The sequence below is a fragment of the Amblyomma mixtum genome, chromosome 3 (assembly GCF_055824585.1).
Source record: "Amblyomma mixtum isolate Tamu chromosome 3, ASM5582458v1, whole genome shotgun sequence".
In the NCBI taxonomy this organism is placed as follows: domain Eukaryota; kingdom Metazoa; phylum Arthropoda; class Arachnida; order Ixodida; family Ixodidae; genus Amblyomma; species Amblyomma mixtum.
Window position 1 is genome coordinate 362,651,390 of NC_143014.1, and position 18,929 is coordinate 362,670,318.

At 43.3% G+C, this 18,929-nt stretch overlaps 1 protein-coding gene across 1 annotated transcript; it reads right to left on the reverse strand.

Annotated features, from left to right (window-relative positions):
• Positions 1-1,530: 1,530 nt before the first annotated feature.
• On the reverse strand, positions 1,531-18,419 carry LOC149356591 (uncharacterized). The gene is made up of 5 exons (XM_089576380.1): positions 18,255-18,419; positions 10,979-11,121; positions 8,823-8,949; positions 7,639-8,330; positions 1,531-1,542 (listed from the first exon to the last, which is right to left on the reverse strand). Exons 2-5 carry the CDS (start codon positions 11,099-11,101, stop codon positions 1,531-1,533), a joined length of 954 nt encoding a protein of 317 aa, XP_089432506.1. The 5' UTR covers positions 11,102-11,121; positions 18,255-18,419.
• Between the last annotated feature and the right edge of the window lie 510 nt (positions 18,420-18,929).

An 18,929-nucleotide genomic window follows, 5' to 3' on the forward strand; every position in this document is an offset into this window, starting at 1 on the left:
ATCTTCCGCGAACCAAGGGCAACGATCGGGAGAGGGTGTGGGTCGGGGAAATGCGGGTGTTGTGTGCGCAACCCCTCTCGAATTTTTGTATGTTTTTGCATTCACACAGTTGCTTCTGTTGACTGGTAAACTCTTCGGCAAAGTTTTGAAAAGGCGAAGCCTGTAACCCCCGAATGCAAGAGAGTATTTAACATGGGGAGAGTATTCAACATGGAGAATGGGGACGAGAGTATTCAACATTCTATTATATTAACGCACGTTCTACTATTATAAAACAACGCGTTTCGTTCAGCAATCGTAAACAGGCACTAGGTATGAGTGAATTCTGCAGAAAAATGCCAGCAATAAAACTACATTTCAGGCCCGCTTTCGCTTGAATGACGTCTTTGGTTGGCAGCGTGCCCCACTACTGAGCCAATTGTAGTTGAGCCATCGCCAGTTTTTTCCACTTTCATCTTTTCAGTTCACGTGTGCCTACTAGCAAGGCTTGTTTATTCACGTGAGCAGAAGTCGCCGAAATGTCTCAACAATCATCTGAAGACTCCAGCTCTCATCGGAGACCAGCGAATCGCTTCACCTTCGAAAAAAAGGAGCGGGTAATGGCAGTGGTGAAGGCACATCGCCACATACTGGAATGCAAGAAAACTGACGTTTCTTCGCTGGCGAAAAAAAACGACACCTGGAAGGAAATCGCCAGACTGTTTAACAGTAATCACGGGATGACCCGACGCGACCCTCATCAGCTGAAAGAATGCTGGGCTAATATGAACACTGTAAAAAAAATTGCTCCCATTTATGGCAAAAGCTGCTGGTAAATTGTTGCCGTAGGCTTTCCGTAATCTTTAAAGTGTGTGTGCTGTAAAAAAAATTCCCTATCCGTAGAAACTATATGGAGAGATGCCGTACAAATAATTTAGGTTACGTAAAATGATTACGGAGAAATGCCACAAAAATAATGCACTCTACATAAAACAAAATATGGAGCAATAATTATTTAAAATCATCTCTTCCGTAATTTCTATAGTGGCAGTACGTTATTCATGCATGGCTGCGTCGTAAATATAGTATGGGTAGTTCATTTCGTGTTTACGGCAGTTCCAGAAATTCAAAAAGTTTTGTGGCAGGCATTACATGTATACAGTATATGAGCTGAACTATTCTGAATCCCTCTTTACAGTATGGGACACACATGCATTCATAAAAAGCTGTGTTGTTTGCTTAACAAGATTAAAAACACTGTACATGGTGAACATATAGTGTATATATTTGCAACAGCAGACATGACGAAATGCACAGAAAAAGCACAACGTTGGTTGAGTCTTGCACCGCTCCTTTGTCTCTGATGCTGTTACAGTTGGATGCAACTCAAGAACGCAGCAGTGAATGCCCCTCACAGGACGCCCTCCATCCAGTGGTGTCGACCACGATCTCATGACGATTGGCTGACACCATTGGCTGGAGAGACTTCCTATGAGGGGTATTTACTGTTGTGTTCTTGAGTTGCGCCCGTTCATTCATTCTCCGTTGAGTTCATTCTGTTTCCTGCAAAACAAAAACATGCATAGTCAATGAGCAGGGCAGTGCAAGTTGTTCTGACAAATCAACTTTGCTATGCTTTGCCTTGGTATCCCATAACTGGCAGACAATAAGTAGAGGTTTGAGTTCATGCACAAGATGAATGCAGCAGCTGGTCAGCCATTGAAAAGTACTACTCTAAATTTTCAGCAGGGTAGATACCAAATGACTGTGCAGATTAATAGTTGACGCTAACTCCATAAGCACTAGAGTAGATATCCAACATTATTTGCTTGCATATGATGGATATAGAACATGCCTCATCTACAAAGGTACGCAGGTATAGGACTCTTCTACAAAAGAAGTCCACAGAAAGCCCCAAAAACAACTTTGTGAGTGGCCTTTTACATAGCCTAATAAATATTGTAAAGAGAGGGTCCCTTTTTAAGTGCCATAAAAATCCTATTATGAGAGATGTGCAGACACATAATTTGCCTCAGAGGAGCAATACCCCTGTCAAGCGGCCAAGTTAAGTGCACTTACGGAGAGTGTCACTTGCTATAACTGCATTTTGTCCAATCTAAACGTCTCAAGTGAAGCATGACTCGCAGAAGAGTGCACTCCTCTTGTAGAGGGATCAGGGAATGCACTTTGAGGGCCGAGTGCGCAACCTCGACAGTAGCGACTTTGAAGGCACACTATGTATGGTTCATAAAAAGTACTCACAAGCTTATTACTTGCTATAACACTGTTTTTAAAAATATTTCTTTGTTATACTTCAAGTGAAGCAACACAACAAAGGAACGTGATCAGATGTAACTCCGCTTCACACCACCATCTTGTTTGTTGTCAAAACTCAGGATATAGTCTTGGCTGGTTTTCTATTTCTAATTTTTTTCGTTGTTAGAAACTGTTTAAGCTCATTTCAATTGCGCTATCACGTCAAACAGTCAATTCTTAATTTTTTTTATTTTTCTTCGACCTCTTCAAAAATTCCGCTCATTTCGTCTTCCCATTTTTTTACTACGAGTGCACTTTGCCTTCCGTTCAGCACTGCGAAGCCTGAAGTGTAATTCGGGATGCCAGAGCGCATTCCCCGTGTACTTAACTTGCGAGCTTGACAGGGGTATAGCTTAGGCTGCATTCAAAGTGAATGTGTCAATGGTCAAGAAAGCTGTTAACTCCATACATTACCAACACTTAAGCACAACAAGTTGAAAGTATAACAGAGCAGCAAAATATTGACTCACAACTTGAAGACCTAGTTTGTTCACAAGGTTCATTATTTTTGATGGCACAGATGTCCTGAAACGTTTTGCACCCTTCCGCCTGCTTCCATTTGGTGGATTTATGTCAAACAATTGCCTGTAAGGAAAGAAAACACATGCCCTACTTGTAGAGCCCTCTGCATCAACATTTTTTTTAAATGATGTTTTAATGCCTGATTAACCCTCCTTTTAATGTGAATTTCAATTAGAACAACATAGCAAGTCTGTTTCTTTTAGCATTTTTCCACTACTCAAAAATGCAAGCAAGCATAGATTTAGGTCTCAAAAGCACCATGATGCCCAGTGAAAGCAGGAAAGCGTGCATGTGCGCAGACCATGTATAATAATTAGCAAGATACCTTTTTATTTCCCCCTCCTACGCAATGCCTGCTTAGGGCCACTGAAGTATTTAAATAAACAAGCAGCACTTTTCAAGAATCACCAATGTTTACATATACAGTTGAGCTCAGACATATCGAAACCAGATATTGTGAATTTATCGCCTAGATCGAATACACCGATTACACCCTTGAAAATCCTTTGTAAAAGTACAGGGAAGTCATGCTGCATATCGAATTCCAATTTCATAACGGTGTTATTCAGTCACTTCATGCGCAGATGGGTCGCCTCCGCGGTCTTGGGAATCTTCTGTTAGTGCAATGTGAAACTGCATGCAGAGGTCATTAACAGGTGGTATGTACTTGAGGGTGGTGCCCATAGGTCTCGTGTACTCATTTCCCATGCCGCATTACAGTTATGCAGTAAAGTCAACCCAACTAAAGTCTACTCGCGGCCCTCACTTGCTTTGCTGCTGAAGGCATTGCGGGAGCCAACTGTGCCTTAATTTTAAAGAATGATTATTCAATTTACAGTGTAATGATAACAATTAGACCATTTAAAATAAAGAGTGGCTACTGCTATTTAAGAAACAAACTGTACGCTACGGCTTTGATACTAAGCAAGTTAGGCCTACCAATGTCCGAGCTGTGCACTACCAGCACACAGGTGGGTGGCACATCACTGCAAGAAGGGCATCACTGGCCTGGGTGAAATGTATTCCTACATCTAGGTTATACGTCAGTATTTTGTATATTGAATTATTGATATTGTCACAGCCATAGGCAAGGACGAAGTGCTGTGCGTGTGCGTGGAAGACGACAAGGACGAAATGGGTGTTCGGGCGCTGGGCTGCGCGACTGTTTGTTTGGATCTTTGGTTCTCTCCCTGTACATGCCTTCATTGTTTTGTTTTTGGCAAACATATTTCTTCTTGTTACGTTATGCAATATCAAATTATTTTGCAATCTGTTTCAAGAACGATATATCCCAGTTCGACTGTAATATAGCTTTGGTCTCATGCCAGGAAGTAAGTTGAGATATTGCTAGTGTTTAGGCTTAATTATGGCTCCATAATTAAGCTAAAGTATATCCCACAGAGCTGCCAGTTATACTAGCCTCAGACCTCAAACACTATTAGCCTGCTCAGTCATCTTTCTTCTCCTTAAGGCACAGCATGCAGACACAAGTGAGCAAATTATTTTCCTGTTGGTTGCTGCTCTTTTGAAGTGCTCTGCAGTAAATTGTGTAGGCAAAGAAAAGCATAAGGGGCAGATGTAGCAGTGGACAAAAGAAGTAAAGTAACTGCTGTGTGCATGAGAAGCTTCAGATGCCAAAGAAATATGCTGCCAAAGGCTGCAGTCACCTCTTCTGTTAAATATCATCAATCAGGTATAGTACGAGAAGCCATGGCCGGATTTTACACTGAAAACCTATGAGAAACAACACAAATCAAGCTGAGTTTGTGCTGTCCATATGTACACTTGGCCAATTTCTTAACGGTATCACAAGTGCAAAACACAGTTGTACAGCAGTCTGTGATGCAGTGAGGTGGCAAACAGCCAAGAATATTGCACATGCACTCAAAGTGCTTGCATTTTCATCCTTTTTTTTCTGCTTCAATTTGTCACAAACACTGTACATCTGTTTGGTCAGCGCTGTTGTGGCACTGCTAAAGAACTGGCCGGATGTACATCAGGTTCACCTAGCAAAAGCAGTACGATGCAGCACAAATGTAGGCACATTGAAAAACTATGCACTGGGTACCAAAAGGAGATGAAAAATGCAACCTACACTAGGCAAAGTGTAGAAAAAACAAAATAAGCTAGTTAGTGTTGGGTGCATTAAATACATTTGCAGCACAAGTAAACATCCTAGAAGGCAAAATGCTTTTTATGAAAATGGCTGCAAGGTCTGAGAACATTATATTGTCAGAATTACTAGGAAAAAAAAGATGGTCCCAAAAGCCCTTTAACGTGGGGCACTCACCTTTGAACGAACTCGAGGGTTACGGCAGCACCCTCTGGGTACTCCAGATTCATTACATAGTACAAAATGAAAGCAGTACATGCTGCTTCAGTGAAGTCGCTTGCTTCTGCAAAAACGATTTCGTTCTCACAACAAACAAAGCAATGTTTGCTGTATATGCTTCCTGGAAAAGGAAGAGCCACCATTAAAAGAAGAAAATTTTGAATCCACGCAGTGCCTATTAATTTTTTTGCTAACCTTTCAACCATCATTTATTTTTAAATAAAAACAAGCCAATTCCTAGCAATGAGAACCAGAATCAAATCAGATTAGACTGCATTGGTTGGGATAGCAAACCCTTATGGTAGTATATTAATTCCGTAGCAGTGGGTTATGAACACAGGACCAGGGCCATGCTAGAATTATACCTTGTCAGTCATTACTGGAAAGAAATATGGTTGCATATACTATTCATCCATGACTGAAGCAGGCATACTAAAATAAGCCAGGGCATTAGTCTAACCATTTACAAGTTAACAGTGATACATCGAATCTGTAGTGCACTCAGGTCTCCCTTTCATTAAAAGCTACAGGTAATCCAAACACTACTCCTTTCCGGCAATAACATCACATAAAAGTAGACCATTAGTGCCTAAATCAGCAGCATTTCCATGGGCCTCTTGGTCGACAGCCTAAAAGAATATTTTAAGTTAGAGGCTTTATGTTATACCCAGCGCAAAGTACAGGTTGCATACATAACTATTATCACAGTGCAATGAGGCCTACCTAAAGCAACAACAATGGGCGTTGAAGGGAGTTCAGTCAAGCAATCGTTGATGCTTGTTCCTTCCTGAGGGGAGATAAAAAATTTGAATTTCATGTATGATGAAATGAAAATGAAAAATGTTACTACACTGCTGGTAATGACATATCAGCCATTGCAGTGCTTTGCTAAGAAAGGTTAAAAATCAAGAAAATCTTTTTGTCCTCATACTAAGTCAGTGACAAAACAGACAACTGCTACTCACTAAGTTTCCATGGGCCAGAGACCCTTGTACAATCAAGTTCCTAGAAGCACCTGTGAAACATAACGCGAAGCCTGTCCCATCACAAAAACGATGACACACACAAAAACGCTTGTGCCGTCTGTCTTGTGGTTTGTGCCTTCGCATTGCTTCCCATACTAAATATCTAACAACTCGCCAAGAAAGAATTATTACCACTAGAAGCATATTCATGGAAGCGAAAGTTGAATGCTAGACCTACATAACTAAGTGTGGCATGTCAGAAGCAATGAAAGAAAAACATTGGCACCTGGGTGTTAAATTGCTATCACAGCTAATGAGAGAAATAATTATCTGCTGTGCAACATTGACCATGTATACTGGAACTACAAAGCAACACAGAGCACATTATTCAAAGGGAGTCATACTCACTTCCAAAACCTTGAAAAGGACATCACTTTTGTCATTAAAAACAGCAGCCAAAAGTGGCACCGTCACATGTTCTTTTGCTCTGGTGTTACCATTCTCCTCTTCGAGTTTTTCTCGAAGCAGCATGTAGATAATGTCTTTTTTTGATGACGACTCCAGATGGGTCAGTAACCGAGGGCAGCACTGCTGCAAATTCTCCTCAAATGTGCTCTGAAATAGAATATCAAATGGGCTTTGTTTACAAAGCTGCGAGACCTGACATGTTGCTGCACTCTTACCGACACCGCAAAGCATAGGGACACAAAATATATAACATTCTAGCTGACACACATTCATACAGTGCTTGCCAAGAGATGATAATGTTGTATAAAAGGAGCATATACACCTAATTTTGGTGGCATGTTTTTTTTTTGCAATGATGCACAAGACATTACTGTACATCAATTGCTATGTGGTGTTCACCTATGACTGATAAATAATTTATAACTGAATTTTTACCTCATGCTATTTAAGTTTCAAACGCTCTGTGACATCGAGGTTTTGTATAGATCCCATGAGACATAAAAAAAACTGCAATATAATCACCGCTTCTTCATTCCATGTCACGCCTGTTATGCAGTAGGCTGGCTTCAGCATTGCAGTGAATTAAAATAAGAAAGGAACAATTATATCGCAGTTGTTTCATACCTCACGTGACCGAAATGTGACGGATGTCACAGCTTTCGGTCAGCTGTTCAGACAGAAACTGAAACAGTGCGAGAGTGTAGCATGTAAATTATTCAGCAGTCGTAGGTGAAAACCACGTGGCAGTCCGTGTATAGTAATGCCTTACACATCAGTAAAAAGAATGAAATGCACACCAAAAATTAGGAGCCTATGCTCCTTTAGAAATTGTTAAATCAGTAACAAATGCATGCCTTAAGTTCTATTTCTAAATGTACCTTGAATCACAACTTCAAAAGGTACAGCATAATGGGTAAAGCTACAAATACTATACAAAATGAGGAGCTTTCAGCAGACTTGGACTGGACGTACAGCAACGGATTAATCAACCTATCTATAGCCATGCTACAGCCTTACGCCAGTTTTTTGTCATTAGGAAAACAAGTTAGAGCTTACCTTTACGTCTTTTCCAAGCAGCTCATTTGCATGCTGATAGAAGAAAGGCTGGTGAAATAACAGTGGCCATTCATTTTTTACTTCCTGGGTATGGTGTACAGGCTCCAAGGAGTTTATAAAAGCTCGTTGCTGGGCGTATGTTTCTGCCATGTACTTCATGGCCAGAGACATATCAATCTCCCGTGTGGTCTTGCGCCCCTCTCGTCTCAAGAACTGCATTTTGTTGTCAATATTTTCAATTTCTTGGTCATTGGGAGGTTGCCAATTGGGACAGCCATAAGAAAACTTTCCATTTCTTTTAAAAGGCACTCCTTTGGATAGTGATGCCTGCTGCTTCCCACGAAGAACATTTTCAATTCTGCTCTCCAACTGTTGAAAGAGCGAGTCGTAGCCGCGACCTAATACGCTGCCATTCAGGCCCCTGTCCTCAAGGGCTTTAGGAAATGCCTTCACGAGCTCATCCGCCACACTTCTGATGAATTCCCGGTTTGGCCGTGAAGAACTCTGCATCATGTCTCGTGCCACATGTCGGACCAACTCTCGTCTCTCAGAAGGGGAAAGGCGTGGAGGGTCCGCTCCAAGAGCTGTTTGAATGTGCGCCGGTAACATATCAATATGCAGTCTGAACTGTCTCTCGCTGCTTTGCTCTGTGTGGTTGTGGCTTGAGGTGCTTGCCTGCACTTGTAATTCACCTATTTAGAGGGATTGAAATAAGTCAGTCAAAATATCAACTTTTTGTATTATACTTTTTTTGCAGCACATTTTAATTAAGAAATAAAGGTAGCATGATTAATTTGTAATGCTGGCACTCATATCAGCCGATGTTTTTAGTTTTAATGCTACTTTTACTCACAGTGGTTTCTTGTCAATAATAAATGGGCATTGACTCCAGTGATGCTTTCAAGAAAGTAGTTTAGTACAAATTTAAAAACAGGTCATTCAGCTCCAATGCCCACCTTGTATGCAAACATATAATTTTAACACTTCTTGAAAATGGCATTACTGATGTTGCTGTGAGCAGTGGCCATTGTAGCTAATCATGAGGACAAAAATTAATCACATAAAATACTCAGTTTCAAAGCAATATGCACATACATAACCTATCAACAAAGAACACTTTCATGCTGATAAAGCAGGTACTTAGCCATGTTAAAAAAACATGGGCAGAATGCAACACAATTTACCTGAGATGGGAGCTTCTGCTCGGGGCACAGTTTCGCAAACAACAAGGATCCTTTCACCCAAAGGAAGTTCAGCCACAACATCACTGAAAATTTCTTCATCAAGTTGAGTCCAGTCGCGAAGAAAGACCTGCCACAAGAGAGGATCATTCTTTCAGACGCAGAGGCGAATCAAAATTCGCTGGCACAGAGTGGATGCACACTTCGAAACGAATAAAAAATTGCAGCTGTTTCAATTTTATTCGACTTAGTCAAGGAGCTTCAGCTTGGCATTCTTAAGCAAGAGATATGAAAAGGGCATTAAAGCTAACTGAAAATGCGACACATTGCTCTGGCCACGTGTGGGTACTCACAAGGGCAGCATGGAAATGCCTCATAGGAATGAGCATTTTGAGCAGTTATTCACATCTGCTGGTTTGTTAGCTGCTGCTAATGCAGTGAGCTATAGAAAGGAACATGAGTAATGCTAAGAGACAGGAAGAGAACACATTGCATCAGGCAACAAAAAGTGGGAAGAAATGGGAGTGGGCAGTGCGCATACCGCGAAGAATGCAATATAACTGATGATACTCGAGTAAAAAAAATGGATTGAAAGAGACAGCAAGGGGCAGCAATGAGTCAAGTTGGCAGATAAGAATAGAAAGTGTTGGAGAGTAAGGTGGTCGCGGCTGGAACAGGACAGGGTTCATTGAGGAAGATATGGGAGAGGCTTTGTCCCGAGTGGATGCAGTTGGGCAAATAATTATGATGACACTGTTACTTCTACAGTGAACTGAATTTTTCTGAATATCATGGAAATGTGCTTATGCTCCATATTCCAAGGAATTTCCAAAGGGGATCTCTACCATTGAATAACAAACACAAAAAGCACAAAAGGAAATGAGCAAGTTTGCGGGTAGCCTCAGCCCACTATGCAACATTTTGACAAAAGAACTTGTCTTCATCTTGGTAAGTGCAGTTATTAATAATGTGTCTTCACTACGATAAGGAAGGACTGGTGAGGGCATGGTGTGGAAGGAAAGGCAGCGAAAGTGAACTCGGACATGTTGCCCACATATAAAGGCTGCAGCAGGTGGCAAGAAACACAAAAAATTTCTAAAATCAGGTGGAGTAAAACTAGATATAGAGCACATATTAAAAAATAAAAAGGTGGGTACAAGATAGAGGAGAAGAGAGCAGGATGGAAAAGCGAGCTTCATGCGAAAGAAGTCAAAAAGGAGAGAAAAAAGGGAGAGTGTAAAGTAAGGGATCGTTGACAGGATAGCAGCAGGCATGTAGGAGATGGTAAATTAGACAAACAAAAAAGGAAACAAATATGACAGGCAGAAACAAGTGGGGATAGGAATGGCCTGAAAGGCTTGTGTAGCTTTTTTTCTTGTGACGTTATTCTAGCACTTACTTTGGCTAGGTTCAAAATATTGAGAACTATGTTAACAATACGAAAGCTTATTTCTGCTGGTTGTAACCTCTTTAAATTCGTGAATTAGGAATGCCTTCTTTGCATTTTCTTATCGCTTGCAGATCTGAAGCCTGAATGGAGCCTGCATACTTAAGAGATGACCTCTGCTTCTATAACGAAATACTCAAATGACATTACGAACATAAACAAAGCTCTGGAAATACCACACTATGCGAACTAGCAAAGACTCTCATTAAGATAGTTGCCAAGGCACCAAGGGTTACACACAAATACAACACGAACCTCAGAGATATCCTAATACATGCTATACATGCAGACAACTTTCTTTGGCAATGCAGCAGAGGCTGGGCAGGAAAGGGAAGAAGAGGGGCCTTTGTCCCTGTGCTATAGGGAGTGATCTTCTCAGCTCTAGCAACACAGCCACGCCCCCCCAACCACATCTTTTTGTTTTGTGATGTATGTCTTGCTTTCTCCCTCCCATCAAATAAGAAGGGCTTATTGTTGTTATGTAGTCAAATCCAAGCAACTCCACTAGATGCTTATACATTAGGGCAAGCTAAGTTTAAATTAAAAAACAGAAGTCACCAAAAAACATAGCCATAGTACAATGCTCTATTGCTAGTAACAACTCCTACTTGATCAAGCTCCAATCATCAAAAAGCACAGCCATAGTACAATGCGGTGTTGCAAGTAACAACTCCTACTTGATAAAGCTCCAATGCAAGGTTGAAAGATTTACCTTTGCATGTTCCGCCATGCACACACCCTTTTCACGGGCTTGTGCCAAGACTTCTTCAATGGTGTTCGCATTTCCAACTCTTTTTACAGACTGATCAGCATTCCATATCTTTACTAGTGGCATTGCAGCTTTTTATACCTGCACTAGTGAAGAAAAAAAAAGTTCTGTAACAGCTGTACTGTATGTAAGTGTTGTACACTGAAATCAGACATCACAAATTTCGCATGCATACTTAATTCATTTTTATCAACATGCATACAATCTTCCAGCAAAAACTTCACATCCGACAGTTCCCATAAACACTGGCCTTTGATATGTAATGAAGGCATGCAGGTGAACTTGGCATAATATCCTGCAAACTACTTACACCCATGTAATAGGATAGACCACATTGAGAAAACTGAGTGAGGTTTGTGCTCACACACATGTTTATTCTAAAAAGCATCACACAGGAATAACACAAAGCAGCATTACAAATTCAAAGGAGTGGTTCTAAGATTATTTACTGAGTCTTGGCAAAAAGAGTTTGTTATCAACATCTCTTTTTTGCAATCAACTTATGCCAGCTACTTAACAGTGTAACAGCTAGGTAACAGTGTGAGTCCAGATACTTGCCCTGACCTCACCTTTATTAAGGGAGCAAAGCAGGCCGAGTGGGAAAATCTGTTGGAAGACCTTGGCAGTGACCACTACATTCTAAGAACGGCAATCGAAGCAGACAACGTAAAGAAGAAGATCGGAACGGCCCACCTTACCAACTGGGACGCCTTCCGCAAGCACAGCGAACGGCTAAAAGGGGAAATCACTTCCATAGAGGAGTGGAGCCAACAGCTGAAACAAATACAAGAACTCTATACAAAGGAAATAGATAGAACAGAACAAGCACCGGAGGTGGACAGGCGGCTACTCGGGCTATGGGAGGCAAGACGCGGGCTCACCAAACGCTGGAAAAAACAAAAGCTAAACAGAAAACTCAAAAAGAAGATTGCGGAAATCACGATGAAGGCAGAGGAGTATGCGACGCAACTGGCCAGGCAGGGATGGCAGCAGTTCAGCAGCTCACTGAACGGCACGCTCAGCACGGCCAAGACGTGGCGCATACTCAAGGCCCTCATGGACCCAACCAAGACAAAAGCAGAAAGTGGCAAGGCAATTCAGAAATTGGCCTACCAGTACGAAGGATCGGACGAAGAACTGCTAGAAGCAGTCCGCATCAAATGCTACGGCAAGGACAACCCCCAGGGCTACAACGGGGAGTATCAAGGAGCAGACAATCCCGCAATGGACAGGCCGATCACCAGGCAGCGATAAGCGCGACAACAAGAAATACAGCAGGCGCCGACAAGATCAAGAACGCCTTGATCCGCAACCTGAGCGACGAGGCGATCGACCAGCTCACGGCGTACCTCAACACGCTGTGGGCAGAGGGAGTGGTGCCGAAGGAGTGGAAGCACGCTGTCGTGGTTATGATACCCAAACCCGGCAAGAAGCTTCAAATTGAGAACCTGAGACCCATTTCCCTCACGTCGTGCCTTGGCAAATTGTACGAGGGAATCGTCACCAGGCGAATTCAACAATACCTGGAGGACGAAGAACAGTACCCGCACAGCATGTTCGGCTTCCGGGCGAACCTGTCGACGTCCTGCTGCAGATCAAGGAAGAGATCATAGACACGGCACCTAGAACTGGCGAAAACATTATCATGGCCCTGGACATCAAAGGGGCCTTCGACAATGTTAGCCACGAGGCTATTATGGAAGGCCTAAACAACGCCAACTGCGGAAGAAGAACCCACTACTACGTAAGATCCTTCCTGTCAGAACGCACAGCGACAGTGGGATTGGGAGACCTGCGAAGCGACACCTTTACCACCCCACGTAAGGGCACGCCGCAAGGATCCGTAATCTCACCAGTGCTTTTCAACATTGCAATGATCGGACTGGCCAGAAGACTCAGCAAGATCGATGGCATCCAGCACGCGATGTACGCCGACGACATTACGGTCTGGGTGAATCGAGGCTCGCTAGGACAAAAGCAAGACAGACTGCAAGAAGCAGCAACGTGTGTAGAAGAGTACGTGAGGGAAAGGGGCCTAGCCTGCTCCACGGAAAAGTCGGAACTTCTTAGGGCAGGGTCCAACCCTACCAAGGAGGAACTGACAGTAAAGTTAGAAGGCCAAAATATACCAGAAAGGGATATGATACGCATCCTGGGCATGTGGATCCAAGGAAGCAGGAGATGTACCTACACAATTAGCCTACTCAAGAAGTCAACAGAACAAATAAGCCGCATGATAAAGAGGGTATCACAGAACAGAAGCGGGATGAGAGAAAGCGACACGATCAAGCTCATCAGAAGCCTGATAGTCAGCAGTCATGTACTCGTTGCCATACCACCGCATGACCAAGAAAGACAAAGAACAGACGGAGGCGCTGCTAAGAATGGCATACAAGACGGCACTCCATCTGCCAAGAAACACATCAAATGAAAAGCTGCTACAAATGGGCCTAAACAACACATTCGAAGAACTAACGGAAGCACAGCTAAGTGCGCAAATAGCCAGGCTCCAGCAGACAGCGACCGGCCGCAAGCTCCTAAAGAGATTAGGGCACAACGTAGAAGGGATCGTAGATAGAACAGCTAGCATTCCAGACGAGGTCCGCCAGACACTGGACATCAGCCCTCTGCCGAGAAACATGGATCCCAAACTCCATGCCGCTAGAAGGCAGGCCAGAGCAGACTATGTGAAGCGGAACCTAGCCACAATGGAAAACACAGTATACACAGACGCGGCCCTCTATCCATGGGACCACAGGACCAGAAAGTTCCGTGTCGCGGCAGCAGTGGTAGACCACATGGGGGAACCAATTAGCAGCGCGACATTAAGATACTGTACGGTAACGGAGGGGGAGGAAGCTGCCGTAGCTCTAGCGGCGGCCGAAGGTTACCGTAGGAACAAGTCTTTGATAATCCTAACAGACTCCAAAGCAGCATGCAGGAACTACATACATGGCAAAATAAGCAAGGAAGCGCTGAGCATCCTCCTCGAAGCAAAGCTTCCAAATAAGACCTTAAGACACAGGATTTTCTGGATACCGGCACACACCGGGATAGAGGGTAACTCGAGGGTAGACAGCCTAGTTCGCGAGATCACGAGCCGAGCAGGGCAGTCAGAAACCCTGGAGGACCCCATGACGGTGGAACCAACGTATGCAGAAATATTAAACTACCACAGAGGGCGGAGATTCAAATACCCACCACCCCACACATCATTAACACAGCACGAGGCGGTCTGCTGGCGGAGACTGCAAGCAGGGACTTTCCACAATTTATACATACTACATAAGATGTTCCCTACACAATACAGGGACACATGTCCGTGGTGCGGAGCAACCCCCACGCTATATCACATCACATGGGAATGCGAACGTAACAGAGCATTTAACAAGCTAAATGACCCGAGTGCGGAACAATGGGAGCGCCTGCTGACCAGCAGCGAGCTCACGGCCCAAAGGGCACTGGTGCAGCACGCCTGCGAAGCAGCAAGACTCAGCGGTGCCCTGGAATAGGGGCGCCCACCTTGTGAAGAGGCCGAAGACATGAAGACATCGGCCCACCGCTAAAACCTGATTTTTGGAGCAATACAGTCAAGTCCACTTATAACAATACTGGTTATAACAATATATCGGATATAACAATGGTCAGTCATGGCACCATCAGCTTTGCTATGTGGTCTATGGTAAAATAAACTGCTTATAGCAATGCTGTCAAGGCACATTATTGGTTATAACAATTAAATCTGGTAATTGAGCGTCAACCGTTATAGAAAAAAAAAGGGAATGCTACAACCACACCAGCAAAACCATGCTTACAACACAAAAGCGCGCACATGTGGGGCCGACCAATGGACTAAGCTGGCACAGCAACGCCACGAAAGCAAAAGAGGCAGGCATCATTGCGTCACGAGAGCTGCTGCATTGGCTACGCATGTCGTGTACCCCCAATCAGTCGGTGCAGTGCGCATGCATGCAGCCAGCGCAGTTTTTTTCTCTTGTCTGCTGTCACCGCACCCTTAGTTCTGCATGCTTCTTGAATTTCCCATAAGAATCACTTCCGGAAAGCCGGCTTGATTCCTGTGACGTGGAGGTGCGCGAAGTTCCCAGTGGCACAGTGATGGCGGTGCTTTCGTCATCAGTGAACATTGTTCCGGTTTCCTGAAGTTCGAATTAACGAGCTTTTACAGGCATTAAAACAATCAAACCCCTCTGGGTATTTACTGTCAATAAATGCTCTGAAGTTTGTCATCCTTTCTTTTTTTTTCGGCACAACCCTGTTATAACAATTATTGGTTATAACAATGGTATTTCCATGGCACTTGAATATTGTTATAAGTGGACTTGACTGTAAATGTTTTTCACTCACTCACTCATGAAGCCTGGTTGTTTTTTTTTTCAGTAACAGCCTTCCATCACCTTTCACTTCCATCGAGCACAAACCATGAGTGCAAACAAGGCACTGAACAATACATTCTACAACACAAACTCTGTACAGTATAAATTCCAGATTTGAAAACACAAGCTGCATTCAATAACATGAAACAATGTCAACTGAAGCCATTTACAGTTTCTCGGGAAATGAATGGGCCAACCTGATTACAGGGGTGTCATTGAAGCAATATGGCTCATATGGTGTTTTGTCCAGAAGTGCATGGAGAGACAGTAACGCATTTCCTTTAGATTCTTTTTCCAAAACATAAAGGGACAATGACGGTACAAATGTACCAGGCACACACTCAACCAGGAGCCTTACTTCATGATCATTACTTTTGACAATGGCCACAACAATACCAAATACAACATCATATTGTGTCCCTGAAATAAGCACATAGTCTCCAACAATATAGCAATAGCCTTGTGCACAAACTTTTCTTAAAAGCACGGAGTTTGGAGAGATTGGAATACCTTGCACCTTACTCAGCACTTCATACTGCTCAGAATGACTCATCTCAACAAACTGACGTTTTGTCTGAAATAAGCCACGTGCTGAAAGAAAAGCTTGCGACAACTGATGCTTCTCAGACAGTGACTTTGTGACATTCTTGAAGTTCCTAGCATGTCGAATGCAGTTCTTGAAATATTGATGTTTGCTTTCGAAACGCAATGTCCATACATGACAAAGTGGGCCAAATTCTTCAATAAGACTACTGTAGTGAATCATGTAATGATGTTTTGGCCTCAACTTTTGTTCTGGGAAGAGAACGCTTCGAGATGAAATGTAGTCCTCAATCAGAACTCTGAGGTATGCAACCTGGGCAGGTGTTATCTTCGGTGCAAGAAGAAGATCAGTTATTTGCATTAATGTAAGCATGAGGTGCCAAACTGGATCATCTGTGTCAGCCACTTTGGTGCCAATATATAGAGGAAGCAGCTTAAGCAGGGTGCAGTTTTGCATTGCATGGCCAGAAAGCTTAAAACCCTGGCTGAGCACTTTTGCAGGCTTATTGCGCAAGTCAAGGTTGGTGTATTTCATTGTTGATATCCTGTTATTCAGGTAATCATATGTGAACCAACATTTCTTGTTCACAAAATAATGAATATACAATGCCACATCATGCTTAACCACCCCCTCAAAGAGGTCGTGTGCAATGCACGGCGGCAGTCCAGAATTGCACACATGAAAAAACTTGAGGGCATGGAACGGTGACTGTTCAACTATACCACAGTCACTGTTGGTTGAGCCACTTTCTGCAATGCGCTCGACGCATTCATGGTAGTGCTGAGGTGTTCGCTTTTCCCCAGTGGCAAGAGGGTCCTGCTCAAATTCAGAGCGAGTAACAAGGCAGAACCGGCAAAAGTAGGTGCTGGTACTGAAATTCCGTGTAAAGCCACCTATGCCATGGCTGCCAAGGTTGTCTCCCATTATAAAGTCAAGCCGCACATCATGATGGGCTCCATTGATCAACACTCCCGACCTCTCAAGACCAACCATGTCCTCTATCAATGGCTGCAACACCTTTGCCAACCCAAATTCTTTAATATCCTTTTGGCGGCAAAGCAAAACCATCTGCATGGCTTCCACACGAGACCTACAGTACAAAGGCACATTTCCAAGGGTCAGGTACACACCCAGGAGCTTGAAATCTCCCTTCGCAGAACCTAGAGGGTTTGCAATTTCAAATTCGTCCTGGTATAACAAAATTCGTACCAATTTACTTTCACCCTTCTTGAAAGGTTGACATGAAACGTAATCTTCAAAGCATTCTTCAGAAGTACTATGCTCCTCACTGTTTAGCTGAGACATCAAGAATTTTATGAGGCTTTCAACTGGCACATAGTGATATATAGACTCACTATTCTGGCTGTTGAGGCCTAGAGAGACTTCCACAGGTTCTATGAAGTTAAAGTTTTTTTTATAGAAGTTGTGGCAGCAGTATGATGACTTCAGAGTCGTAGACATCCCACTGTGAAGTGCATCTTTTGCAAAAACTGTTCCAATTTTCACGAGTACATCTCCTGGAACGTCAACCAGGCCCTCCAGTGAAATCTGATTGCTCAAGCTGTGCAATGTGTCAATCTCCTTCACTATGATTTGCACCGTGCTTGCTGGCAAATGATGTTGCGTTTCCAGTTTAAGCAGAAACTGGGCAAGGTTGGTAGTGAAGAGGCTGCTATTTGAGGGGCTGCAAACACTGGCCCCCCTGCTACATTCACTGTTTGTGTCAGTGGCTGATGACAGTTGACTTTGGTCAGCTGTTGGAATGCTGTCTGGCTCCAATTCCAGGTGAACAGCAGAGGGCTCAGTGCTTTCTAAAATGTCTCTGCCCTTTGGGTGGTACCTTGAGACATGTGTTCTGAATGAACCAGCTGTGCTCAAAACACTAATGCACCCAGCAAAGGGACACATAACTGCTTCAGCTGAGTTGCTCAAGTGGCTGGCTACATGAGACAGAAATTGACAGCGGTTAGGCTCTAAAATTCCGCATGATGAGACAGGACACTGGAAAATGGTGCTATCAGATTCAAGGCGTGATCTCTTATGGTGCCTAGAGAGATGGCTCCTAAAGCTTCCGTAATTATTAAACACAACACCACATGAATCGACTGGGCAGGGTGCACCAGCCACTATGCTACTGTGAAACTTAAAATGGTCAAAGTAGCGTGAAAATGACTGAAAACTTTGACTACAAACATTACAAGAGGCCATGCTTGATTAATGACCGGCACTAACCGCATCTACACAAAGATTACACATCATGAAGCACTATGGTCACACTCACAAGAACAAGTTCAAGTTCCACTTGGATTGCTGGTGTGTTCCAAAGAGCTGCAACTGCCACAAGAAATGTCCTTGAAGCTTTGTCCAGAAGAACCCGATGAAGCTTGTGGTAGCAACTGGTTATCCAGTCCGTCCCTCAGCCTTTAAAATGAAACCCAGGACCACAGTCGAAGCTGCAATCACCAGGGGCTGTAAACACAAGCTTGGGAATAAAAGAAAATTGACAAATTATAATCATGCAGTCATTTCCTGTAGCACAATGCACACAGCACGTTAACTTCCACAGCAGAAAATCTATTCCTTGCTTTAAAGTGTGCTTCGCCCAGACACGTGGAAAAAGCAATTGCAGGGGGACAGGCCGAAAGTCACCACAAATTAAATCACCGAAAATAGCCCGTTTTCATTAATCGCAAAATAATATTCGCTGAAAAAAAAACGCATTCTGGAATAAACAGCGGAAAAAACGTATGCCGAATTTTCACAAATGAAGCCCAAAAAGTCCAACACCTCGCTACGAAGGATGCTGTAGTGTAGAGCTCCGTGCCTGCACATCACAGAACGCACAGGCATTTTTGCATGCTGTGGGATATCTCGACTATGGACTGGTTCTTGAACAATCGAGAAACACTTTTTAGGGGAAAACAAAAAAAAAAGGATTGTATTACAGAACTGAGTA

What these genes read in the sequence shown, in the direction of transcription:
- LOC149356591 (XM_089576380.1), bottom strand. Translation starts at nt 11,101, where the DNA reads ATGCCACTAGTAAAGATATGGAATGCTGATCAGTCTGTAAAAAGAGTT. An exon ending in GCATGGCGGAACATGCAAAG is followed by an intron (nt 8,950 to 10,978) that starts GTAAATCTTTCA and finishes CTCTTGTGGCAG; the next exon opens with GTCTTTCTTCGCGACTGGAC. An exon ending in AGCAGAAGCTCCCATCTCAG is followed by an intron (nt 8,331 to 8,822) that starts GTAAATTGTGTT and finishes CCCTCTAAATAG; the next exon opens with GTGAATTACAAGTGCAGGCA.